The 26491-nt window shown below is 47.2% G+C and overlaps 1 protein-coding gene across 1 annotated transcript in view; it reads right to left on the bottom strand.

Annotated features, from left to right (window-relative positions):
- LOC124013140 (microtubule-actin cross-linking factor 1-like) overlaps positions 1-26491 on the bottom strand; it is a 308472-nt gene that overhangs the window by 112354 nt on the left and 169627 nt on the right. Inside the window, 28 exon segments of the mRNA XM_046327332.1 lie at positions 297-432; positions 747-838; positions 985-1107; positions 1244-1342; positions 1454-1561; positions 1851-1934; positions 2370-2529; positions 2789-2982; positions 3179-3317; positions 3413-3591; positions 3772-3938; positions 6377-6560; positions 8205-8331; positions 8423-8577; positions 10710-10862; positions 15428-15553; positions 15912-16007; positions 16736-16840; positions 16955-17116; positions 17456-17533; positions 17738-17866; positions 18010-18313; positions 18708-18862; positions 19630-19723; positions 20934-21061; positions 21864-21959; positions 22470-22589; positions 25317-25423. Of these exon segments, the coding sequence (XP_046183288.1) occupies positions 297-432; positions 747-838; positions 985-1107; positions 1244-1342; positions 1454-1561; positions 1851-1934; positions 2370-2529; positions 2789-2982; positions 3179-3317; positions 3413-3591; positions 3772-3938; positions 6377-6560; positions 8205-8331; positions 8423-8577; positions 10710-10862; positions 15428-15553; positions 15912-16007; positions 16736-16840; positions 16955-17116; positions 17456-17533; positions 17738-17866; positions 18010-18313; positions 18708-18862; positions 19630-19723; positions 20934-21061; positions 21864-21959; positions 22470-22589; positions 25317-25423 (3800 nt within the window).

Here is a 26491-nt window from a genome sequence, read left to right as displayed (position 1 = left end):
GGTGACGGGCAACACACAGCATGCGACACACTCTCACTCACACACAAACGCGCTCAGCTCGGGAGCATATTCCATTTCAGACCCTCAAAATGCACAATAGGCAGACAGACATTGTCAGTGAGCAACACACTTGAACAGCAATGTCGTAAGCTCGCATTGGCAACTCCGCTAGTGAGTTTACGTCTTGAACCGCAACCGCCCTACTCCCCCCTCTTCCCTCCCTCCCTCCCTCCCTCCCTCCCTCCCTCCCTCCCTCCCTCCCTCCCTCCCTCCCTCCCTCCCTCCATACACTCTACCTTTCTCTGCTCCTCTTTGGCTTGCTGCTGCACCAGCTGTTGCAGTTGGGCGGTGGAACTGTCACACAGCTGGCTGTAGGTGGCAGTCAGCTCGTCCAGCTGGGAGGTTACCTGGGCACGTTCCTCTGGGGACAACCTAGAGGACAAACGTTTCTGTCAGTTTGAACTTGTGTGTGTGTGAACTTGTGTGTGTGTGTGAACTGTGTGTGTGTGTGTGTGTGTGTGTGTGTACTGTGTGTGTGAACTGTGTGTGTGTGTGTGTGTGTGTGTGTGTGTGTGTGTGTGTGTGTGTGTGTGTGTGTGTGTGTGTGTGTGTGTGTGTGTGTGTGTGTGTGTGTGTGTGTGTGTGTGTGTGTGTGTGTGGATATAGGTGAGATGTTACTGAGTGCCCTATACAGTATGTGTGTTTATACAGTGGTATTAATGTGTGTAAGAGAAATCTGAACTTACTTGCTGGCCTGTTTCGACATCAGGAAGACTTGGGTGTTCCTGATAACCTTAGCCACCTCCTCCTTCTTAGCCGCTAACTGCTCACTCACGGCCTATGAACACAACACAAATGAACATTTGAAAAAAGTAAGAACCGGTACACATATTTTATCGGCTAAGAGAGTGATAAGAAAGAACAGTGGATACGTACAATATTCAATTCCATAATATACTATAGATGCATTTCTTATTTCTGTACCTCCTGTGCTGCGATGGATGACTCGGCGGAGGGGTCCCCTGCTCGGCCCTGGAGGCCCTTGACCCAGCCCAGCAGCTCTGACACCTGGCCTACCCTCTGCTGCCTCTCCTCCTCCACCTCTTTCTGCGGGGAGGGGGGGGGGAGATCGTGTCAGAGATTGGCGGTACAGACAATAAATCTGACAGACACAGAGGAAGGTTGAAGACACCAGAAGAGAGAGCGAATGAAAAACTGAAAAAAAGAGCGAGACATACAGTACCTCTTCTTCCTCTAGCCTCCTCAGTGCATCGCTGATGTACTTGACGTGCTGCGTCGTCAAGGTAACCAGGGCTGTGTAGCGCGTGCGCAAGTCCATGAACTGGAATGGCAAAGAAATCTCATTGCTTGTGGCTTCGCACGATGACATTGGCACACACATTTCTAGAAATACATTAGCCACACTGTGACGCTCCCCTCAATCTCTCCTCACCTCCTGCGTGATGGCGTCTGATGAAGAGTGCATCCTCCTCCTCTTCCCGGTCGACTTCTGCGTCGACTCCACAAACGCTCTGAATGTCATCAGCTGCAGCTCGTAGTCCTGAAGGACACGGATACGTGTAACTTATTTACATCAAGCAGAAAATGACTTTTATGTTGTATTGTTATGGGACATTTAGTGTGGAAATTGGCTATCCAGTAGCCTACCTCAATTTAAAATATATGACACATAGCAAGAATAATCATATTTTGAGACAGACATCAAATCACATTTTATTTGTCACAACAAATAAACCACAGGTGTAGACTAACAGTGAAATGCTTACTTTTCCAAATCATCTAAAAAACGTATCTCTACATTACAATGACAAAGTGATGTTGTCATCTACCTTCACAGAGGTGCAATACTGTTTTGAGTGCGTTTGGCACTCGTCCAGTTTGGTCTGGTTCTTCTCGATGTCGGCTACTAATGCCTGAGGAGAGAATCAGGTCGAAGAGAATAGATGTTATTTACAGATGTCACTCAACCACAGTCAGATCTTCCATTAGTTTCAATCACTCTCCTCATTAGCCTATTTTAAAGAAAGCTATTACTCATCTCTTTTTTCGCCCCAATGAACCTCTCTATGGCTGGGTCAATATCTATCTACTGTGTAGTCGTTCTTCCCGCTCCGCCTCTTTCTACCCGTCCCGCTCCGCCTCTTTCTACCCGTCCCGCTCCGCCTCTTTCTACCCGTCCCGCTCCGCCTCTTTCTACCCGTCCCGCTCCGCCTCTTTCTACCCGTCCCGCTCCGCCTCTTTCTACCCGTCCCGCTCCGCCTCTTTCTACCCGTCCCGCTCCGCCTCTTTCTACCCGTCCCGCTCCGCCTCTTTCTACCCGTCGTTCGGTCTCCATCCATCCCTCTCACCGTTTGTTGTGCTAGTTGTTCAGACAGGACTTTGCTGTCAGTCTTTCCAGGCTGGGTGTTTTCCTGTCTCTCAGTGGTCTCCTCTATCCAGTGGATCAGAGCAGAGTGACCATCTCTGTACTGCTGCAGGACTGAGCCCAGGGCTTCCAGCTCCCCTCGCCTGAAAAAAACACACCAACACATCACATACCATTCAATGAAGTACCCAATCAGTGATATGGGTTTATGCTCTTCTCTATTTCACATTTGACTAGAACGGTGGTTTTCAAAACCTGTCCCCATCAAGGAAATACTGTATTCATTCAAGCATAAACCTACAGTATAAATACTGAGTGAGGATTAAGCCTCACATAATACTTTTATAAAAATGATCTGACTAACTTTGACTCCATCCATCCATCCATCCATCCACCACTCACCGTGTGTCTATCTGTCTCTTGACTCCGGCCCACCTCTCGGTGAGCTGGGCGGCTTTCTCCTGGTAGCGCTCCAGCTCCGAGCTGCGGTCTGGGTGGAGCCTGTTCAGCTGAGTCCCCACCTCTCGGGCCTTCTGTACCTCCGACTGCAGGGAGCTAAACACCCCTTCCTGGTCCTCAAGCTCCGACTGCCACGTCTGGAGTGAAGGGGAGACGCAGAGAATCAGCACACAGACAGACACACTCCTATCATTAGCAGACAAACCGTAATATTGGTCCATGCATCGTCTTCGTGGGCATGAATAACTTTGTCATGCGTGTGTACTACCCAGTATCTGAGTTAGTGGGATTAGTAGATAGATTGGTCTTTCGTTGTATCTGCCAGTCTCTTACCCCCAATTGTTCCCGTAGGGCCTGGATGGCGTTGGTGTCTGCAGGGACGATGTCCTCCTCACTCAGCCTGCTCTCGTACCTCTTCACCTGGCTCTCGGCGGCCTGCAAGCTGTACATCAGCACATCTACGGACTTCAACCTGAGAGAAAAAGGGGAAGCGAGTGATACTTAGTCAAGTGTATTGGTTAAGAGAAGAGTATTTTGACTGTGTGTGAGCGCGTGCGGCCAACCCACTTGTGCAGGTAGACGGAGGAGAGGTTGTGCAGTCTGTCGATCTTCTCCACAGCCAGGTTGAGTTCAGAGCGCAGCACGGGGACACTGGAGGAGGTGGGCTTCTCCTCAAAGAAACTCACACAGCGACGCGACACCTCACCAAGACTGGTCCTCAGACCATCCAGGTCCGACTGCAGCTTCTGACACCGGGAATAAGGGTTAGTCTTGATTTGTATATTCAATATACAGCATTAAGTTGAGACATGAAAATAAATGAAAGCAACTGAATAAAGTTAGTGCTGGTCTCCTTTTCATTGGTAGATGAATAAGAGGGTAAGGACTCTGGTGACCAGCAGATGGGGCTGTGGCGCAATTCTGACCTCCTGCTCTGCAATTTGAACAGTGTTGTCGATGCTGTCACCCAATCGGTTGCTAGGGGGAGGAGTCTGAATGCCATGCATCAGCCTTTGCTCCGCCTCCTCCAGACGCAGTTTAATGTTCTGGAGCTCTGACAGGTAGGACCGAGAGACAGACTCATCCTTCTCCACTGGAGAGAGCGAGAGGGACAGAAAGAGAGAGGAAGGGGTAGAGAGAGGAAGGGGTAGAGAGAGGAAGGGGTAGAGGGAGGAAGGGGTAGAGAGAGGAAGGGGTAGAGAGAGGAAGGGGTAGAGAGAGGAAGGGGTAGAGAGAGGAAGGGGTAGAGAGAGGAAGGGGTAGAGAGAGGAAGGGGTAGAGAGAGGAAGGGGTAGAGAGAGGAAGGGGTAGAGAGAGGAAGGGGTAGAGAGAGGAAGGGGTAGAGAGAGGAAGGGGTAGAGAGAGGAAGGGGTAGAGAGAGGAAGGGGTAGAGAGAGGAAGGGGTAGAGAGAGGAAGGGGTAGAGAAAATGGAGACAGACGGGAGCGGGAAGACAAGAGAGATCATTGAATTTCAATCCCACTTAATTGGGTCAATGCACCATCATAAAACCCTTTCATGACAATCCCCAATGTTGCCCTCAAGCCCAAAGACTGGGTGAAGTGGGGGGATGCACTTGGATGAAGCCAAGACTGGGTGAAGTGGGGGGATGCACTCTGTCGATCTTCCTGTCCCCAGGCAAAACAGACACACGTCTTTTGAGTGAACAATTTAGTTGAAGTCGGAAGTTTCACACGTTTTCAGACGTTTAATCCTGTAAAAGATTCCCTGTCTTTGGTCAGTTAAGATCGCCACTATTTTAAGAATGTGAAATGTCAGAATTATAATAGAGAGAATTGTTTATTTCAGCTTTTATTTCTTTCATCACATTCCCAGTGGGTCAGAAGTTTACATACACTCAATTAGTATTTGGTAGCATTGCCTTCAAATTGTTTAACTTGGGTCAAACGTTTCAGTTAGCCTTCCACAAGCTTCGCACAATAAGTTGGGTGATTTTTTTTCCATTCCTCCTGACAGAGCTGGTGTAACTGAGTCAGGTTTGTAGGCCTCCTTGCTCGCACATGCTTTTTCAGTTCTGCACACATATTTTCTATGGGATTGAGTTCAGGGCTTTGTGATGGCCACTCCAATACCTTGACTTTGTTGTCCTTAAGCCATTTTGCCACAACTTTGGAAGTATGCTTGGGGTCATTGTCCATTTGGAAGACCAATTTGCGACCAAGCATTAACTTCCTGTCTGATGTCTTGAGATGTTGCTTCAATATATCCACATAATTTTCAACCTCATGATGCCATCTATATTGTGAAGTGCACCAGTCCCTCCTGCAGCAAAGCACCCCCACAACATGATGCTGCCACCCCCCGTGCTTCAGTTGGGATGGTGTTCTTCGGCTTGCAAGCCTCCCCCTTTTCCTCCAAACATAATGATGGTCACTATGGCCAAACAGTTCTATTTTTGTTTCATCAGACCAGAGGACATTTCTCCAAAAAGTATGATCTTTGTCCCCATGTGCAGTTGCAAACCGTAGTCTCGCTTTTTTATGGCAGTTTTGGAGCAGTGGCTTCTTCCTTGCTGAGTGGCCTTTCAGGTTATGTTGATATAGGACTTGATTTACTGTGGATATAGATACTTTTGTACCTGTTTCCTCCAGCATCTTCACACGGTCCTTTGCTGTTGTTCTTTTCGCACCAAAGTACATTCACCTCTAGGAGTCAGAACGCATCTCCTTCCTGAGTGGTATGACGGCAGCGTGGTCCCATGGTGTTTATACTTGCGTAATATTGTTTGTACAGATGAACGTGGTACCTTCAGGCATTTGGAAATTGTTCCCAAGGATGAACCAGATTTGTGGAGATCAACAATTTTTCTGCGGTTTTGGCTGATTTCTTTAGATTTTTCCCATGATTCACTGAGTTTGAAGGTTGGCCTTGAAATACATCCACAGGTTCACCTCCAATTGACTCAAAGATGTCAATTGGCCTATCAGAAGCTTCTAAAGCCATGCCATAATTTTCTGGAATTTTCCAAGCTGTTTAAAGGCACAGTCAACTTAGTGTATGTAGACTTCTGACCCACTGGAATTGTGATACAGTGAATTATAAGTTACATAATCTTTCTGTAAACAATTGTTGGAAAAAATGACTTGTGTCATGCACAAAGTAGATGTCCTAACCGACTTGCCAAAACTATGGTTTGTTAACAAGAAATTTGCGGAGTAGTTGGAAAACGAGTTTTATTGACTCCAACATAAGTGTATGTAAACTTCCGAATTCAACTGTATTTTCCCTATAAATAATTTGGATGTAACTAAATACTACCAAGCAAGTAAAGGCAAGCAAGTATATGAGCAAAGTAAGCCAAACTCGACACTCCCTCCAAATTCTCCAACCTTTCCCATGAAACGTGCACTAACCCTCGTGCATTTAAAACCAAAGGATTTGTATACGCATTGGCCTCCAATACCCATCCTCTGCTTTTAAATCAAAATAAGGTGAGTGAACAAGTGCACACATCAGGGGAAACAGGCTGGATGAACTGGGACCGAGGAAGCGTATCTGAATCCGTATCTACCCGTCTCCATGTTGACCAGCAGGTCCTGGCAGTGTTCCTGGGCGGTGTGGGCGTCTCTCTCCAGCTCGCGTCTCTCGGTCGGGGTGAAGAGGCCGCTCTCTTTGCTGTCAGAGAGGAAGTCAGCCAGGTGGGCCTCCAGGTGGTCCAGAGCCTGCTCCCTCGCCACAGGGGTCTGGGAACGTACCTGAGGGGTTAGGGGGAGAGAGGTGTACGTCAGATACATTTAAGAGTAGTGGTTGATTTTATATACCAGTCAAAAAATAATGTATACACCGAGTATATACATTTCAAAAAAACGTGACAGGGATAGCACAATAAAGTCAGATACTTATTTCTACTGAGCTCCCCAAAGTGCTGTTGATATGTGTATTAATTAACATGCATTAGGCCGTGATTCATAGGTAATAAGGCATGAAGTCGATATGAACACATTAGCTGATGGTGGGGAAAGAGGAAGATGTATGACAGAGGGACATTACACCATAAATGAAGTAATATGAACACATTAGCTGATGGTGGGGAAAGAGGAAGATGTATGACAGAGGGACATTACACCATAAATGAAGTAATATGAACACATTAGCTGATGGTGGGGAAAGAGGAAGATGTATGACAGAGGGACATTACACCATAAATGAAGTAATATGAACACATTAGCTGATGGTGGGGAAAGAGGAAGATGTATGACAGAGGGACATTACACCATAAATGAAGTAATATGAACACATTAGCTGATGGTGGGGAAAGAGGAAGATGTATGACAGAGGGACATTACACCATAAATGAAGTAATATGAACACATTAGCTGATGGTGGGGAAAGAGGAAGATGTATGACAGAGGGACATTACACCATAAATGAAGTAATATGAACACATTAGCTGATGGTGGGGAAAGAGGAAGATGTTTGACAGAGGGACATTACACCATAAATGAAGTAATATGAACACATTAGCTGATGGTGGGGAAAGAGGAAGATGTATGACAGAGGGACATTACACCATAAATGAAGTAATATGAGATAAAAGCTATCAGCCTGAGAGAGAGAGAACAGGAAACGAGTCAAGTGAAATAAATTCATTAGGCCCTAATCTATGGATTTCACATGACTGGGAATAGAGATGTGTATCTGTTGGTCACAGATACCCTAAAATAAAATGGGCCTCACAATGGGCCTCTGGATCTCGTCACGGTATCAAATGTAATGAAATGAACATTACATTCTCTGGCAGAAGCTCTGGTGGACATTTGTGCAGTCAGCATGCCAATTGCACGCTCCCTCGAAACTTGAGACATCTGTGGCATTGTGTTGTGTGACAAAACTGCACATTTTAGAGTGGCCTTTTATTGTCCCCAGCACAAGGTCCACCTGTGTAATGAACCTGCTGTTTAATCAGCTACTTGATATGCCACACCTGTCAGGTGGATGGAGTATCTGGGCAAAGGAGAAATTCTTACTAACAGGGATGTAAACAAATTTGTGCACAAAATTTGAGCAAAATAAGCTTTTTGTGCTCATGGAACATTTCTGGGACCTTTTTATTTCAGCTCAGGAAACATGGGACCAACACTTCACATGTTGCTTTTATATTTTGTTCAGTGTAGAAGAAATAGAACAGTTACGTGGGAGGAAATGGAGTTGAAGACAGACAGATGAGAGATCGAGAGCAATACGATATGTCCATCATAGATGTACTGCGACATGGACAGAGAGAGCGCAGGACAGAGAAATATGCTTAGAAGAAACTATAAGAAATAGACCAGCTAAGTGAGAGATATGTGGTTGAAGACTTGGATGTTGACACAATGAGTTAAAACCGTGTGTCTAACCGTGTCCAGGCTCCAAGAGGACACGGTCCTGATGTCTTTCTGCAGGTAGTGCCAGGAGACCACACTCTTCATGCTGACGTGTAGATTGTGCCATAGAGACATCACGTTCTGGTACAGCTGCTCCATCCTACAACACACGGAATTACATTTCAATATACAGCAGGGTTAGGTATGAGTGTGTGTGTATTTATATATGTGAACTGTGTGTGTGTGTGTACCTGCTGGCGGTGTCCATGGCCTCCTGGTTGGGCGGTGGTACGGTGAAACAGACTGATGGCACCATAGCCTCGTTTCCACTGGGGCTGATCACCTTCCATTTAGTCCTCTGAGAGTTGTCCGCCAACACACACTCCTCACCTCGGCTGATGGTGATCTATGGGGGGGGGGGTACAGATATACAGAGAAGGGGAGGTGGAGGGAAAACAAATGGAAACGTAAAGGTTTACGGCAACAAACAGATAATACAAAGCAAAATGCAAACGTTCATGAGTTTAATGTGGTTAGCAAAAGCCCTAACAACTGAAAGAGACTAGAATCGACCACAAGAACCGCGCCATGTTGAATCGAGCAGCCATTTACAAACCCCGGGACCATAACAGTATCCTTTGGCCTGAAAATGGCTAGATGTGCCCACACTCATTACAATATTAGTCGACATCTGGCCAACAAATACAGAGAGCTAGGGTAGTAAGCAGTTTCAATTTGGCATAGTACGGGTGTGGTGTCCGAAGTTCTTCATTATAGATTATTTTATATAAAATTTACATTAAAAAAATTGTCTAGCTCAGCAAAGCGAGGTCTGTGCATCTAAAACCACTGCCCCCAGCCCCACCGCCCTCTCACCCCATCCCCTGCACACACACAGAAACACTGCAAAGTAAATGTACAGAAAAGCTCACGACTGCGGCTAAACTAGTCTCGCTGACTGAGTAACCTGGGGATACTGTGTTCAGTCGTGTGGTTACGTCACGCTTTTACCAACTGATCTGGGACTTCGGCTAACAATGGTCGTGAATCCAACCGATATGAAGAAAAACTGATCCTAAATCACTTGATAAGTGCGTAGAGTAACCAGGGAGTATTCAGTGTGCCGTGTAAAAGCTGAGCGCTGAGGTGAGAGAAGGTGAACATCGGCAGTAATACCTGAGTGTTAGCCTTGACAGCCCAGCGGACACACGAGAAGAAGGGAGAGAGAGGGAGAGACAGAGGAGTGAAAGATGGAGGGTAGGAAGGGGAAACAGAAGGATGGAGAAGACATAGGAGAGGGGAGAGAAATATTATTTTACGATCGTGTCATGAAGACCTTGTCCGGGTCATGTGTGTTTACCGTACTTTAAAGTGGCCCGTAGTTGGTGTCAATGGAAAAGTGTGTGTGTGTGTGTGTGTGTGTATGTGTGTGTGTGTCTAGTAGTCGCAGATGAAGGAAAGGAGAACAGAGGAAGCCACTCATGACTATTGAGAAGCACCCCTGCAGTAATCACTGCACCTCCACCAGACCAGAATGTAATGATACCTCGCACACGCCTTACTGTGGTCAAACCGTCCCAGGCCCAGAGAGAGTCACACAGCAAGACTAAAATAGCTGTGTCCGAAGCCACCCCCTGTCCCTAAGCAATACTACAGGAGTGGTAATGCAGATTGTGATTTTTGCCTGAGTCTGCACAAGTGGGAGAAATTCATCATTCCTAGCGTTTAGCTTCTCTGCTAGCGTCGCGCAGCACTTTGGGCCTGGTTGGAGACAGGCGTCGCATGTTAATGTGAGTGCGAGGTGAGTGGGGCGTCAGTGGCCAAAAGGTATTGCCTTCTCCTGAATCATTACTGGACTTTGGAGTGGCTACCGTGGGCTCTTTAACAAGTGTTGGCTTTCCAGTATGATATAAAGGCATAACCCAACGTTGCTGTTCTTCGCTGAAACATAAATAGATGAAAAAGTTGAGCCATAATTTTTATTTAAAAGAGGCTATTTTAATGTCCCAATGAGTAAGATATGATGGTCAAAAACATGATCACGATTACTCAGGAGAACTGAGCCCACGCTGCCAAAATCTGACCACTTATCCGTTCTCAAGCAACATAATAATGTCAAGTGATGTCATTGCAGCCTGGTAGTGCCACGAGACCACATTTCAAGAGCTCTAACGCGGCACTCTTGCAATCAACACCGTACATCTAAAACCCTCTGTGGGGGACACAGTTTAAATTCACAGTTGAATAATACATGCTATCGAAGAAACTAAACATGTTTTTTTTTAGCTGACAAGTTGACTGGGTCTATAGACCAACAATGGCAGGGTGAAAGCAGTCAATGACGAAAGCTGATCGCTTGAAGATGCACCATATTGGATTGCTAAGGTGTAGGTGGTGCTGAGAAGGGGTGTGCAGGGCAGAGAAGAAGCAATTGGCAGAAGGATACAGTTTCTGTTTTCTGTTTTCCTCCGTTTGGTGCCTAATGAACATGACCCTGGTATTGTCACGATAGTGTGGGTGTGGTGAGGGGAGCCGTACCTCTATCTGCCGGTAGTCACAAATGGCGCGGATGGGCGTGGTGCTTCCCAGGGTGCTCTCTGCGCTGCGGGGGCGGAGCTGCACCACCGTCTTGGCCCGGCCCACCAGGCTGGCCACCGAGCTGCGGTACTCAATCAGCTGCTCCTTCTCCTCCTGTGAGGTACAGCCATTGGTCAGTGAGGGTGTCAATCACTTAACCAATCAAATCAGTCAGTCAGTGAAGTGGTAAGCTTTTGTGATACTATAGGCCTGCACTGTTACAGTATATGGGAAAAGAATTTACATACATATTGATTCCATTGAACTCCACAGTCCCAGAATTGAGAATATACAGAATCTCCTTTCTCAGCTCAATAGCATAGCTACAGAGTCCCATTGGTGATTTTAGCTTACAATCACCAATTGGGGACACTGTAACAATGTTTGCTAGCTAACTCAGATTAGCTAGCAGAAAAGCTCATTCCATCTATTAAACATTCAACCCAGTGGCTTCCCGAGTGGTGTAGTGGTCTAGTCCAGGCTCTGGGTTCAAGTCCAGGCTCTGTTGCAGCCGGCCGCGACCTGGAGACCCATGGGGTGGCGCACAATTGACCCAGCGTCGTCCGGGTTAGTGGAGGGTTTGGCCATCCACCCCCCTCGATATATCCCATCGCGCCCTACCAACCCCTGTGGCGGGCCGTGCGCGCTGACACGATCGCCAGGTGTACAGTGTTTCATTCCGACACATTGGTGCGGCTGGCTTCCGGGTTAAGTGGGCATTGTGTCAAGAAGCAGTGCGACTGGGTTGTGTTTCGGAGGACGCACAGCACAACCGTCGCCTCTCCCGAGTCCGTACGGGAGTTGCAGCGATGAGACAAGACTAACTAACAATTGGATATCACAAAATTGGGGAGAAAGAGGAGTAAAAAAAACGTTAAATGAAATATAAATAAATGAACATTCAACCCAGTATTAAGCTTAACTCCTCATATTGACATGTAGAAATACATTTATATGGACTCATTTCCTGACAGAAAGCTTCATTATCTCCATCTCTTCATTAAGAGACTCAATCATGGACACTCTTACTGACAGTTGTGGCTGCTTTGCGTGATGTATTGTTGGCTCTACCTTCTTGCCCTTTGTGCTGTTGTCTGTGCCCAATAATGATTTTACATGTTTGTTGTCATGTTGTGCTGTCATATATTGCTATTAGAGGTGAAAGAAACACACACCTATTTAGGCGAGGTGCTGGGTAGAATACTTGAAAAATGTAAGGAGAGCTCAGATACAATAACTGAATAACCTAATATCCCCAACGTTTCGACAGACAAGCGGTCTTCATCAGGGTATAATGACAATGGTCTTTAAATTAACAATCCAGGCAGCCTCTCATTTGAACAACAAAATGTCGAGGTCACCCCCTCTCCTAGGGAGGGTGACATGTTCAATGCCGATATGACGTAGGGACCAAATCGAGTGGTCTGCTTCCAAAAAGTGCGCCGCAACTGGATAAGTCGAGTTGTTGCTACGATGCTCCGAGATTTGTACTTTCAATTCACGCTTTGTTTTACCCACATCAATATTTACCACAAGGACAAGTTATAAGATCAATAACTGCCTTAGTGGAGCACGTGAAGACACCTTTGATTGGGATCGGTTTCCCTGTTTGGGGGTGTTGCTGCCTTGTTGTCTTAGGTCTCACTTTATGTGGTGTTGTCTCTCTTGTCGTGGTGTGTATTTTGTTCTATAATAATAATAATAATAATAATAATAAATGCCATTTAGCAGACGCTTTTATCCAAGACAGTAGTTTTGGAATTGTTAGTTAGATTACTTGTTGGTTATCACTGCATTGTCGGAACTAGAAGCACAAGCATTTCGCTACACTCGCATTAACATCTGCTAACCATGTGTATGTGACAAATAAAATTTGATTTGATTTGATTTGAAAAGCGACTTACAGTCTATATTTAATGTATTTTTTAATCCCAACACCCATCCTCGCAAGAGGACTTTTGCCTTCTTTTTTATACCTTAATTTAACCAGAACAAATTCTTATTTACAATGACGGCCTAGGAACAGTGGGTTAACTGCCTTGTTCAGGGGCAGAACGACAGATTTTTACCTTGTCAGCTCAGGGATTCGATCTAGCAACCTTCCGGTTACTGGCCCAACGCTCTAACCACTAGGCTACCTGCCACCCCCTTTTGGTAGGCTGTCATTGTAAATAAGAATATGCTCTTAACTGACTTGCCTAGTTAAATAAAGGTTTCCATAAAAATACAAAATGGAGGTTTAATAGAGGCTTAAACCGAGCTAAGGGCCAGAGTGAGGGAAGCGCTAATATGACTTGCCCTTAAGAGCTTCAACTAACATTGAAATAGCATTAGCAACGGGTTAGCGCTATTAGGAGGTGGACCATGAGTCAAGAGGCCAATATGGAAAACAAAATGGGGGAGGAGGGAAAGAAACAGCCACTTCAGATACATTTTGGGATATAGCCATTACTTATCCATTGACATAGCCATTACTTACCCATTGACATAGCCATTACTTATCCATTGACATAGCCATTACTTATCCATTGACATAGCCATTACTTATCCATTGACATAGCCATTACTTATCCATTGACATAGCCATTACTTATCCATTGACATAGCCATTACTTAACCATTGACATAGCCATTACTTAACCATTGACATAGCCATTACTTATCCATTGACATAGCCATTACTTACCCATTGACATAGCCATTACTTATCCATTGACATAGCCATTACTTATCCATTGACATAGCCATTACTTATCCATTGACATAGCCATTACTTATCCATTGACATAGCCATTACTTATCCATTGACATAGCCATTACTTATCCATTGACATAGCCATTACTTATCCATTGACATAGCCATTACTTATCCATTGACATAGCCATTACTTATCCATTGACATAGCCATTACTTATCCATTGACATAGCCATTACTTATCCATTGACATAGCCATTACTTATCCATTGACATAGCCATTACTTATCCATTGACATAGCCATTACTTATCCATTGACATAGCCATTACTTATCCATTGACATAGCCATTACTTATCCATTGACATAGCCATTACTTATCCATTGACATAGCCATTACTTATCCATTGACATAGCCATTACTTATCCATTGACATAGCCATTACTTATCCATTGACATAGCCATTACTTATCCATTGACATAGCCATTACTTATCCATTGACATAGCCATTACTTATCCATTGACATAGCCATTACTTATCCATTGACATAGCCATTACTTATCCATTGACATAGCCATTACTTATCCATTGACATAGCCATTACTTATCCATTGACATAGCCATTACTTATCCATTGACATAGCCATTACTTATCCATTGACATAGCCATTACTTATCCATTGACATAGCCATTACTTATCCATTGACATAGCCATTACTTATCCATTGACATAGCCATTACTTATCCATTGACATAGCCATTACTTATCCATTGACATAGCCATTACTTATCCATTGACATAGCCATTACTTATCCATTGACATAGCCATTACTTAACCATTGACATAGCCATTACTTATCCATTGATATAGCCATTACTTATCCATTGTATTATTTGAAAGAATGCATTGTGAAATGAAAGAATGAACTGTGAGTTAAATGGGTAGAGATGTATTTTCATTAGTTAGAATAATCATAAAGGCATTGCATCGGTCTAATAGTGCTTTGGTGGTTGTCTTTATGGAATATAGCAAAGGAGGCATCTGTCAAAGTCCTGTTTAATCTTCCCAGTGAGAACACACACACATACAGTATTGGAAATGTAATCAACCGCCGAATGCTTAATACCCCCCTTCAGAACAAAAACACACATGCTGCCTCAAACTGAGCGCAGTGAAGTGCTCAAAATGAGGCGAGCACATATGAAACACTCCGAGACACGCAACAAACACATCTCCATGTATGTATCCTGAGTGGCCATCCATCCCCCCCCCCCCTCCATATAAACCACGTAATCATAATTTCTGTAGGAATGTAAACACGCAGTGTAATTACATTGACTTGTCCAAGTATTGTCACGGCCGCTAAGGGCACAAGGCCTTTCCCTTCCATGACCGTTTACGTTTAATATCAGTCTATCCGCTCGAGTGTCTACACCTCGATCATTCCCCACTAGCCTAGACCTGCGTCAGACAGCCACACCACCCTCTCATCTCCATGTCCAGGGAGGATACGCCCACTGCTCACAGTGCTTAGGCCCGCGGAGTCGTGCCCCGCTCCAAGTGTACCATCTGCCGTGTGTCCGGGCGCATGGTGGTGGCTGTGAATCGGCAGACCAAAGTAGATTAGACGGGCCTACGCAGCGTCGATGAGGTAGCTTAAGACTTACAGTCTCAACAGCTAGCCAACGTCTACAGTATTACCATGACATTAGCCTCAGCTAGCCGTAGATAATGTCACGAAGCGAGTCAGAAGTGTCAAGGTGACGTAGCTTATTAGTGTAAAATGTGGATCAGCTATAATCACGTGCCTAAGCTTTTCACTGGCAAATACCTGAATGATTAGAGCAAACTAGCCGTCAGGCTACAGAATTAGCAGGAGTTGAGGTGTTTTGACAAATTAGTGGGGGTGCATTTGAAGGTTTGGTCCAACAACATTTGAGCGGACTAACAGTCTAGAGAACAACAAGGTCAACGTACCATAGAGTCTTGCAGCAGGTCCTCCAGCTTGCCCAGCCTGCTGCTCTTGTCACAGGTGTACTGCCTCTTTATGGTGTCCTGGAGCTGACGGAGGTACGTCTCGCAGTCCCGTGCGTCACTCACAAACTGACGGGAGGCAATACGAACACAACACACAGAGGTCAGCGTCAGGACTGATATGTAATGCAGATACCAGCTGCCGGACCCTAGGAGATATTCTATATTCAACCTAGTATTAAAGCTCCTTGGAGTCGTCTTTTATACAGGTTTTAGAAGAAGTCATCGCTTTACACTCCCAATGAAGGGCAAGTCAAAACATAGTAAAATAGACAAATTCATTTCATTTCATCTTGATCTTATATGACTGTGTCTATGTGAGAAGCCACAAACGACTGACATTGTAAAGGACCAGATGGGTATTACAGGTATAACGTAACAGTACAAGGTGTGACTTTGTAAAGAGACTTTGTTCAACTCTCCTAACCTGGAAGTAGGTAGTATTGTCTTTGAGATGCTGCTCCACGCACACACACAGCTGGCGTACCCACTGCCACTGGGTCTGCAGCGCTGCACTGTACGCCTGGGGAGAGGGAGGGTAAAGGCATCAGCATGCTTCTGTTCGGCTGGCGTCGAGACGTATTCGTCTAGGCGAACCAAACGAGTGTGCTCGCATACTCCCTTAAAATGCCTTTGCTTGGAAAGGAGGGGGAGGGGGGGGATTTGTCCATTTCGAGACGCCGTAGCCAGTATACACTTCCTCAAAATAGTCTAAAATATCTCAAGAAATCTGACATTAATTGTGATGTTTTTGCAGAAGAGATCTTCGCCAAGCAATTTTACATCTAACCAAGATGTTTGAAGCAGTAGTTTCCAAAAATGGCATGAAAACGAGTCGTCTCTCATTGACTGACAACAGAGACTGTATTGAAGAATCCCTACTGTTGACCAAACACCAACTAAGGGGCATAGACTTCGACTCCGAACTTCGGCTTGCCTCCAGAAACAAATATATGTGTGCCCGAACTACCAAAAAAAAACCTTCACAAAATGTCATCATAATATTTGCACAAAATCTACCGAACTGTTTCGGCTGGGAAGCTTCCTGGATACACATTTCTCAAGCTCTTTATTTGAATCACAGTCAAGCTCCACAGTCCAAACATAGGGTACAAAATGTACTGACAATCTTATTTTGAGCGGAACATCGATAGCAGCACTGTTTGTACTGATAAGTACCATAGATGGAAAGACAATCATTTTGAAAGGCCATTGAACAGCCTTGATAGCTCTGTTGCTAGGCAACCTCACCTCCACTGTCTGTTTGGCCGGGTGGTTCTCCTGACAGAGCCGGTCAGCTGTTTCCTGCAGCGAGTGCATCACTTCCTGTTTCTCCTCCAGCTCTGACCTCATTTCCTGAGAGAGGATGACAGAGCATTCAGAGGAATACATTTAAAAAAAAGGTATTCTCTGTGTGAGTGTGAGTGTGCGTGCGTGAGCGTGTGTGTGCATCCATCCCTGTCCACTCACGGCGTATAGCTCTCTCTTGGCATTGACGTTTGTATTGTTTTGACTCCAGTCGAAGGCCAGTTCCTCCTCTTCTCGCTCGTTGAGCCAGATCAGCTCCTCTGTACAGCGACACACAAACGCATGCAGGCTCTCCAGGCAGCGCAGACGCCATGACGAGAGTTCCTGTGAAGACAGGGGACGGGAGGAGGAAATGTTACCCGGTGTTAGCTCTATACGTCAACGAAGGGTTTCTAGGTTATTTCAGAGGCACACACATAGACGCGCGCCCCTCGCTCTCTCGCTCCCCAGTCAACTCCCTGCTGTGTGGTAGAAGCAGGTGCTTCTACCAGCTGCACTCAGTCTTTAACGCTCGCTAGTTCCTCTGAGCCTTCAGCAAGCGCAGTCACACCCTGATGGGATTAACGGAGAACGCGGGCGCACTGGGGTGCACACACACACACACACCCTATACACAATCCGACACGCACACATTCACAGGCTAAAAAAAGTCCTCCCCCTCACCAGTAGTTTGCAGTATAGATGCTCTAGCTTGGCCAGAGTGTCAGAATAACTGCTCCTGAAGTTCGGAGAGACTTTGGTCTGAGAAGAAAGAGATATGAAAAGCTTAGTAAAACATTATCTGGCCCTCTCGACTAGGTTTGTGACTGCCATGTTGTTATCTACTGCATACGCCCAGGCCTATTCAGTGTCTGTTAATGTCCACTTACAGTATGTGTATCAGTATGTACAGTAGATCTCCAAGTGCCTAAGAATGTGTTTTAGAATCTATTAGTGTGTGTGTACCTCGTAGTTGCGGGCCTCCTTCAGGCTGTGCAGGAGCTCCTCCACGGCAGTGTGGACGTTCTGGTGGTCCTGGAGGTTCTGCTCTACAGAGGGCAGGTCCGCCCCCCACTCGGCACGCTCCAGCACGTCCTGACGTACGCACAATCAGTTCTACACATCCTTCCCCTTTCCCGTCCATCCATCCCTCCCTCCCTCCCGCCCAGCCTCCCCTTCTCCCTCCCTCCACCTATCAATCCCTCTCCCTTCCTCCACCTAACCCCCTTCTTTCTTACCTGTGTCTCCTCCACCCATCCCAGGAGCTCATAGATGAACCGGAGACTTCCTTCGTCCTCCGAGGACGACATGGCCACCAGCTGAGAGCGGGACATGTGTCTCCTGAGCAACGCCGCCCCCATCGCCCCCACCACGCCCACTGCGCCCAGCAGGGTCTGGGCCCCCGTGGACAGGGAGAGACCACCGTCGCTCCCCGGCGGGGCCGTCCGGTCTCCCCCAGTCACCGGGGAGAAGTGGCCCTTCCTGTAGACGCTGGAGCACTGGAGCCGGAGAGAGACCAGCTCCTCGTGGAGACAGGACGCTCTGTGGAGGAGGGGAACAAACGTGTTAAAAGGGGACTTCAAAAAGACACACCTTTTTCCTGTGACACACAGAACACACACACGCGGTCAAGCTACGCTTCAGGCGAGGCACAGCAGTGGATCGGCCACGACTCGACATTGGGCCTCCGCTGTTGCTCCACAGAACATATCTTTTGTCAAAACACAGTACCGTTCTGGTGTCACATTTACAAAGATGCAGTATAACCAAGGCAAATTGATATGCCATTGGGCAGGCGCTTTAATCAAAAGTGATGTACGGTCATGCGTGCGTATATTTTTGCCTTCTGAGTAGTCCGGGGAATCGAACTCGCTCTCCTGGCATTGCGAGCGACATGCTCCACCAACGGACCTACACCCCTTCTCCCGCCACTGACCTGAAGGCGAGCTGCTCCACCTGGTAGTACTTCTCGTCTCGGAGGATGTTGAGGTCCAGGTTGAGCTGTCTGATCAGAACCTCACAGTCCTGCAGGTACAAGCCCAGCTCCCTCTCACAACGCACCGCCTCGCCACTCTCCACCAGGGACATGTCCTGACGGAGGGACGGGGGAGGAGAGGGGAAAAAGGGGTACAGGAAGAGGAGATGAGTGGTGTGAACAGCGAGGAAGAAGAAGAGGGGAAAGTAAGAGCGAGGGATAGAGAGGGAGTGGGAGAAAGGAGAGTGAAGAGGAAATGAGGGAGAGACCCACTACACCATATTGAAAAAGGCATGTAGCTACCAGGTCTGGGGTTAATTCAAATTGAAGGAAATAATATCTTCTACTCCTCAGTTTATTGAGAAGTCATTGAAAATATATACCGTTTTTTTTTCATATTTTGAATTGTTAGAGACAGCCAGCCAGCGAGACAGACAGCCAGCGAGACAGACAGCCAGCGAGACAGACAGCCAGCGAGACAGACAGCCAGCGAGACAGACTACTGGGTGAAATACCAAAGTGTGCCATCACAGCAGCAATATTTGTGACCTGTTGCCACAAGAAAAGGGCAACCAGTGAAGAACAAACACCATTGTGAATAATACAACCCTTATGTTTATTTATTTTCCCTTTTGTACTTTAACTATTTTCACATAATGACATTTGAAATGTCTATTATTTTGGAACTTCTGAGTGTTATTTTTTTTTAAATTGTTTATTTTTTTTGTTTACCATCTATTTCACTTGCTTCGGCAATGTAAACATGTGTTTCCTATGCCAATAAAGCCCCTTACATTTAAATTGAGACACAGATAAACAGAGACAGAGACAAAGAGAGACAAAGAGAGTGACACAGACAGTGACATAGGACAGCATCACTCACGGCCTGTAGTGTGTTCTTGGCCAGGGTGAGTTTCTCCTCACAATCCAGGGCCATGTTCTGGATTTTATTGGCCATCTGCAGCAATAACTCCAGTCTGGAGGGAGGGACACACACACACTATCAGCTCATTGTCAACAAGCTCAAAACATTCATTTGGTTTGTCTGAAAAGGAACCCTAAATAGTGCACTACTTTTGACCAGGGCCTGTTCAAAAATAGTGCACTATATAGGGAATAGGGTGTTATTTCATATACAGCCAGTGTCTATGGAATGGGTTTACCGTACAACCATAAAAAAACGACCTAAATGAAAAATAAATCTACCAGTTAATGGTGTTAGGCCTCAAAAGCACAGTGGTCGTGTTGTTTCACACTAAAAAGCATCTACAGGGGCCACGTTTTCACAACACAGAAGAGTACAGATCGACGCAAAATAAATCCCGTGTGGAAATGCCTGATCGTAGTGAGACTTCCTGCGTTTCTGTGCAGAGATCTGCACTCCTGCACCACGACCACGCAGCCCCTAAGGGATGTCTAGAAGTACAGTGTCGGGGGGGGTTAGGTTAGTGTGCTGCATACATCTCCACAGTCTCTCTCTATAACTGCCGGTTTAAACTCGCTCTAACATCTGCAGGTCGGGTTAAAGACGGAATCCGCAGTAGGATGAAACGGCGCCACTGCCGCCCCCCGTTGTTATGGTTTCTGTTTTCCGAGCTGAGAAGCATTGACCAACAAACAAAAAAATGAAAGTGAATATGTTTTGCCGCAGGGCCTCGGTCTCTAGGACTACTGGTATAATCATAACTCAAACACTAGCAGCCGTAAGGGTTAAGGTCAGGGTCATGACCTCTCCGTCGTAGGGCCTCGGGTCTCTATGACTACTGGTATAATCATAACTCAAACACTAGCAGCAGTAAGGGTTAAGGTCAGGGTCATGACCTCTCCGTCACAGGGCCTCGGTCTCTAGGACTACTGGTATAATCATAACTCAAACACTAGCAGCAGTAAGGGTTAAGGTCAGGGTCATGACCTCTCCGTCGCAGGGCCTCGGGTCTCTATGACTACTGGTATAATCATAACTCAAACACTAGCAGCAGTAAGGGTTAAGGTCAGGGTCATGACCTCTCCGTCGCAGGGCCTCGGGTCTCTATGACTACTGGTATAATCATAACTCAAACACTAGCAGCAGTAAGGGTTAAGGTCAGGGTCATGACCTCTCCGTCACAGGGCCTCGGTCTCTAGGACTACTGGTATAATCATAACTCAAACACGAGCAGCAGTAAGGGTTAAGGTCAGGGTCATGACCTCTCCACAGCGGGCCTCAGGGCCTTCTCTCTCTCCAGCATCTCCAGGATCAGCTTGCCCCACTCCTCCTCCAGGTCGTTGGGGTGCAGGCCCAGGGGCAGCTTGATGCGCCCAAACTCCATCCATACCTTGGGAAAACAAATATATGTATTGTAGAAGTAAAAATGACATGCCTACATATTTTTTACTCTAACATGCAAAATAATAAAAATACATTTGAAATTCTGAATTTCGTGTGCAAAGTACATGACATGGGAGTGCAAAGGACCCAGATCTGGAAGTATAAATGTTTTGTATGCTTGGGAGTCATCATATGCCATTGATCAGGAGTGTCAGCAGGGCAGTGGTGACATCAGGAGAGTAGAACCGAGGGGCAATGAAAGAGGATCTGATAAAGGAGGAATTATGGTTTGTTGTCTCAAGGCAGTGGCACGGGGTTGAAATGACCGGGTGCAGAGAACAGGGTGTTCGATAACACACACACACACACACACACACACACACACACACACACACACACACACACACACACACACACACACACACACACACACACACACACACACACACACACACACACACAGTACCCCTGAGAGACTCATGATGTACAATGCAGAAACCAGGTCACCTCTTCACATCTCTTTCTCCATCGTCGGCCATTGTTTACGAGTTGCAGTTTTCCAGAAGACTCATGCCAGTCTAACATGCCATAATAGGATTTGATGTTGAAATGAGGCTGTGTCCTCAGGGTAATGGTACTTTAGTATCTGCCTGGGTATGTCGTTGCATCTCTCGGACGGTAAACCGGTGTTCACCGTCAACGTAGGTTTGCAGCTCCTGCTGTCATTTTAGAATGCTTGTCGTCATTGAGCGGTCTTAATGAGATTCAGAAATCTAAAGCCTCTCTTTCTTCCCCCCTCCAAAACTTACCTCCAGCAGTTTGTAGAGGTGTTCTACGCGACTCTTCTCCAGCTCCTTGGCAGGGATCTCGGTCTCCTTGAAATGGACGTACTCATTGTAAAGTGCCTGTGGAACAGCGACAGGGTGTTGACAAAAAGGTTAGATGTCAATAACGGACATTTTTAGATCAAGCAGAAAAGTGTTAATAGTTATCTGGGCCCGAGTAGTAGAGCTGATCTTGGATCAGCCACTCCTGGTCTATATAATCCTATTCATTAGGATCTAAACCCGCTAAACTGATCCTAGATCAGCACTCCTACTCAAATGCTTTATAAACATGTATTTAGCATCTTTACCCACATCCTGTCCCCCTCATCCCCCCATTGCCTCCCTCTCTAACTATCCTCCCTTCCTTCTCCTCCATTCTATTCTTCCTTCTCCTCCATTCTATTCTTCCTTCTCCTCCATTCTATTCTTCCTTCTCCTCCATTCTATTCTTCCTTCTCCTCCATTCTATTCTTCCTTCTCCTCCATTCTATTCTTCCCTTCTCCCCATTTGTATTCTCTTCCCTCCATCACCCTTTCCACCTCCCCCCACTCCCTTCCTTGTCCCCTTCTCTCCCTCCCCCACAGCACCTTGAGCTCCACAGGGTCCAGTGGGAAGTTCTTGTTGGCCATGAGGGCCTTGTGCTGCCGGCTCCACTGGAGCAGCATGGAGAAACGAGAGCGGTACTCTGCCCAGCGGTGGTCCACCTCCTGATAGAGAGAGAGGGGGAAGAGAGAGAGATAGAGAGGGAGGGAGGAAGGGTGAGAGAGAGAGATAGAGAGGGAGGGAGGAAGGGGGGGGAGAGAGAGAGAGAGAGAGGGAGGGTCAGACTGGTTCATTGACAGTCAGCTATCAATATACGTCAATGGCTGACTGCGATCAATGCAGTTCATTATTGGCTCCACAGCTTTGGCAGCATGATGTCACACAGACTGACCAACTGTACATTGACACAGTAACACGGGAACCGCCAGTGTTCATTTGTCAATTAAAAAAAAAATAATCAAACAGGAACGTATTTAGAGACGTTTTACAGCCCCCCCCCCCCCCCCCCGCCCCCCACACACACACACACACCTATTCCTAACTTAACCTTCCAAGACTATGTGCTGTAGGATGTTGGTACCCTGCCAGGTGCTAATGTGTCTCTCTCGCTCTCCTCACTGAATGACAAATGGATTAACGGGCGATAATTGAGCACCTTACTTCACAGTTGAATTTAAATGAGGCCTAACTGAATGACGAGGGTGAAGAGGCTGATTTAATTTTGGAAAGACGATAGTGTAACGATGAGCGTGTGTGTTATGCCCATTTGTCAGGAGCAAATCATTTGACCGCGCGCCTTGGGGGTTGACACCGATCTCCTTTACGTTTTACTACGGGACTGTTTTATTCACTATAAAACTCCATTACATTTACACATTTAAATGCAGTAGGCCTTCAGAATAACACAAAACACATCCTTGACTCTATCCAACGTCATGAGTGGGGAAACAAACGATGCCAGTCTGGCTGAAGAAGAATATCTGTGCTGTCCATGTGTTCAGCACATGACTACTGGCGCGGCAGCGCTGCTCTGACTGCTAATCAAAAACTCGTATGGTCATAAACTTCAAATGTAAATATGCAAATGTGTACCAATGGATGAATGGGCAACAGCAACCAGACAAAAGCTGATAATGGTGCTTGTGACTTCACCCAACGATGAGGAAGGGAAAGAGGGTGATTGAATAGTGTCATTGTGATGAATGACTGTGGCCCGGTCTAATCATTTTATTATGAAATGCAGGAAATTGTATATCATTTCCGCTGGGAGAGTCCAATCAGACAGTGAGCGCAACATACAAAGTGTGTAGTTGAAAATGGCAAGCTGAACCAAACGAAGGGACGCTCTGGCAGCATTGCAAATGCTTCAGAATTTAGATGAGTTGGAGTCAGATGTAGGATCAGATATCAACGTTGCTTATAAAGAGTCTTCATCTGATTCTGAGGTTGACTTCGAGCCTCTGCAGAGGCGGGACTCTGGGAAGGACGGCGAGGCGGGACTCTGGGAAGGACGGCGAGACGGGACTCTGGGAAGGACGGCGAGACGGGACTCTGGGAAGGACGGCGAGACGGGACTCTGGGAAGGACGGCGAGACGGGACTCTGGGAAGGACGGCGAGACGGGACTCTGGGAAGGACGGCGAGACGGGACTCTGGGAAGGACGGCGAGACGGGACTCTGGGAAGGACGGCGAGACGGGACTCTGGGAAGGACGGCGAGACGGGACTCTGGGAAGGACGGCGAGACGGGACTCTGGGAAGGACGGCGAGACGGGACTCTGGGAAGGACGGCGAGACGGGACTCTGGGAAGGACGGCGAGACGGGACTCTGGGAAGGACGGCGAGACGGGACTCTGGGAAGGACGGCGAGACGGGACTCTGGGAAGGACGGCGAGACGGGACTCTGGGAAGGACGGCGAGACGGGACTCTGGGAAGGACGGCGAGACGGGACTCTGGGAAGGACGGCGAGACGGGACTCTGGGAAGGACGGCGAGACGGGACTCTGGGAAGGACGGCGAGACGGGACTCTGGGAAGGACGGCGAGACGGGACTCTGGGAAGGACGGCGAGACGGGACTCTGGGAAGGACGGCGAGACGGGACTCTGGGAAGGACGGCGAGACGGGACTCTGGGAAGGACGGCGAGACGGGACTCTGGGAAGGACGGCGAGACGGGACTCTGGGAAGGACGGCGAGACGGGACTCTGGGAAGGACGGCGAGACGGGACTCTGGGAAGGACGGCGAGACGGGACTCTGGGAAGGACGGCGAGACGGGACTCTGGGAAGGACGGCGAGACGGGACTCTGGGAAGGACGGCGAGACGGGACTCTGGGAAGGACGGCGAGACGGGACTCTGGGAAGGACGGCGAGACGGGACTCTGGGAAGGACGGCGAGACGGGACTCTGGGAAGGACGGCGAGACGGGACTCTGGGAAGGACGGCGAGCTGGACTTTATGAATGACTATAATACTATAATTACTATTACTATTCCAATCTACAAATATAGCTGATTGAATGGATTACACTGTACAGTAATATTATTATAAGGGCAATGAAAACAGGCGTTTGGCCTACGTTTTCCCCCATTGGACTTTGTAGAATTATACACAATAATATATCCTTGACTCGATCTAAACTAACAACCGTTGTTATTTTTTTGGGACATTGATATGTTTCTGCATGCGATGAATCCTTCATAATAACGGTATTTATCAAGCCTTGGTGCTTATGTTTGCTGCACCCTGCGGGTTGATATGCATCTGATGGCTATGCTAAAGGGGGTCGCCCGGCAACGTTCTCTAGCGGGTACTGATAGGCTGAAAGGCCAGGCGGTTCTAATGTTAAAAGGACATTGATAGATGCTAATATTCATGTGAGAGGAGTAGAACATACGTGTGCTGCGATGCCCTCTCCTCCCTCTGGGATCTTGGGGAAGGCATCATAGATGGAGGAGACGTATGTGATGACCGACTTCTCATCTGGAGACGGAACGTCCACATCTAGATAGATAGAGTGAGAGAGCATGAGACAGAGAGAGAGAAAGAGCGTGAGACAGAGAGAGAGAGAGAGAGCGTGAGACGAGAGAGAGAGAGAACGTGAGACAGAGAGAGAGAGAGAGAAGAGACAGAGAGAGAGGACTCTGAGACAGAGAAGGAGCGTGAGACAGAGAGAGAGCGTGAGACAGGAGAGCGTGAGACAGAGAGGAAGAGACGAGAGACAGAGAGACAGAGAGAGAGAGCGTGAGACAGAGAGAGAGAGAGAAGGACAGAGACAGAGGGAGCGTGAGACAGAGAGAAGGACGGCGTGAGACAGAGAGAGAGAGAGAGAGACAGAGAAGAGACGAGAGAGAGAGACAGAGAGAGAGAGCAAGGAGACAGAGAGAGAGAAGGACAGAGACAGAGAGCGTGAGACAGAGAGCGTGAGACAGAGAGAGCGGACTCAGAGGAGAGACAGAGACAGAGAGAGAGCGAGAGAGAGACAGAGAGAGAGAGAGAGAGAGAGAGAGAGAGAGAGAGACTCAGAGACAGAGGAGAGAGAGAGAGAGGACTCAGAGAGAAGAGAGAGAGATAGAGAGAAGGAGCGAGAGACTATTCCAGAGAGAGCTGAGACAGAGAGAGAGAGAGAGCGTGAGACAGAGAGAGAGAGATGAGACAGAGAGAGAGAGACGTGAGACAGAGAGAGAGAGAGCGTGAGACAGAGAGAGAGAGAGCGTGAGACAGAAGAGAGAGCGTGAGACAGAGAGAGAGAGGCGTGAGACAGAGAGAGAGAGAGCGTGAGACAGAGAGAGAGAGAGAGCGTGAGACAGAGAGAGAGAGAGACAGAGAGAGCGTGAGACAGAGAGAGAGAGAGCGTGAGACAGAGAGAGAGAGAGCGTGAGACAGAGAGAGAGAGCGTGAGACAGAGAGAGAGAGAGAGCGTGAGACAGAGAGAGAGAGCGTGAGACAGAGATTGAGACAGAGATTTTTTTGAGACATTGATATGAGACAGAGAGAGAGAGCGAGAGAGAGAGACAGAGACAGAGAGAGAGAGCGAGACAGAGACAGAGACGAGAGAGACAGAGACAGAGA

This window comes from Oncorhynchus gorbuscha, linkage group LG24 (genome assembly GCF_021184085.1).
Source record: "Oncorhynchus gorbuscha isolate QuinsamMale2020 ecotype Even-year linkage group LG24, OgorEven_v1.0, whole genome shotgun sequence".
NCBI classification, from domain to species: domain Eukaryota; kingdom Metazoa; phylum Chordata; class Actinopteri; order Salmoniformes; family Salmonidae; genus Oncorhynchus; species Oncorhynchus gorbuscha.
This window is presented reverse-complemented; position numbering and strand designations above follow the sequence as displayed.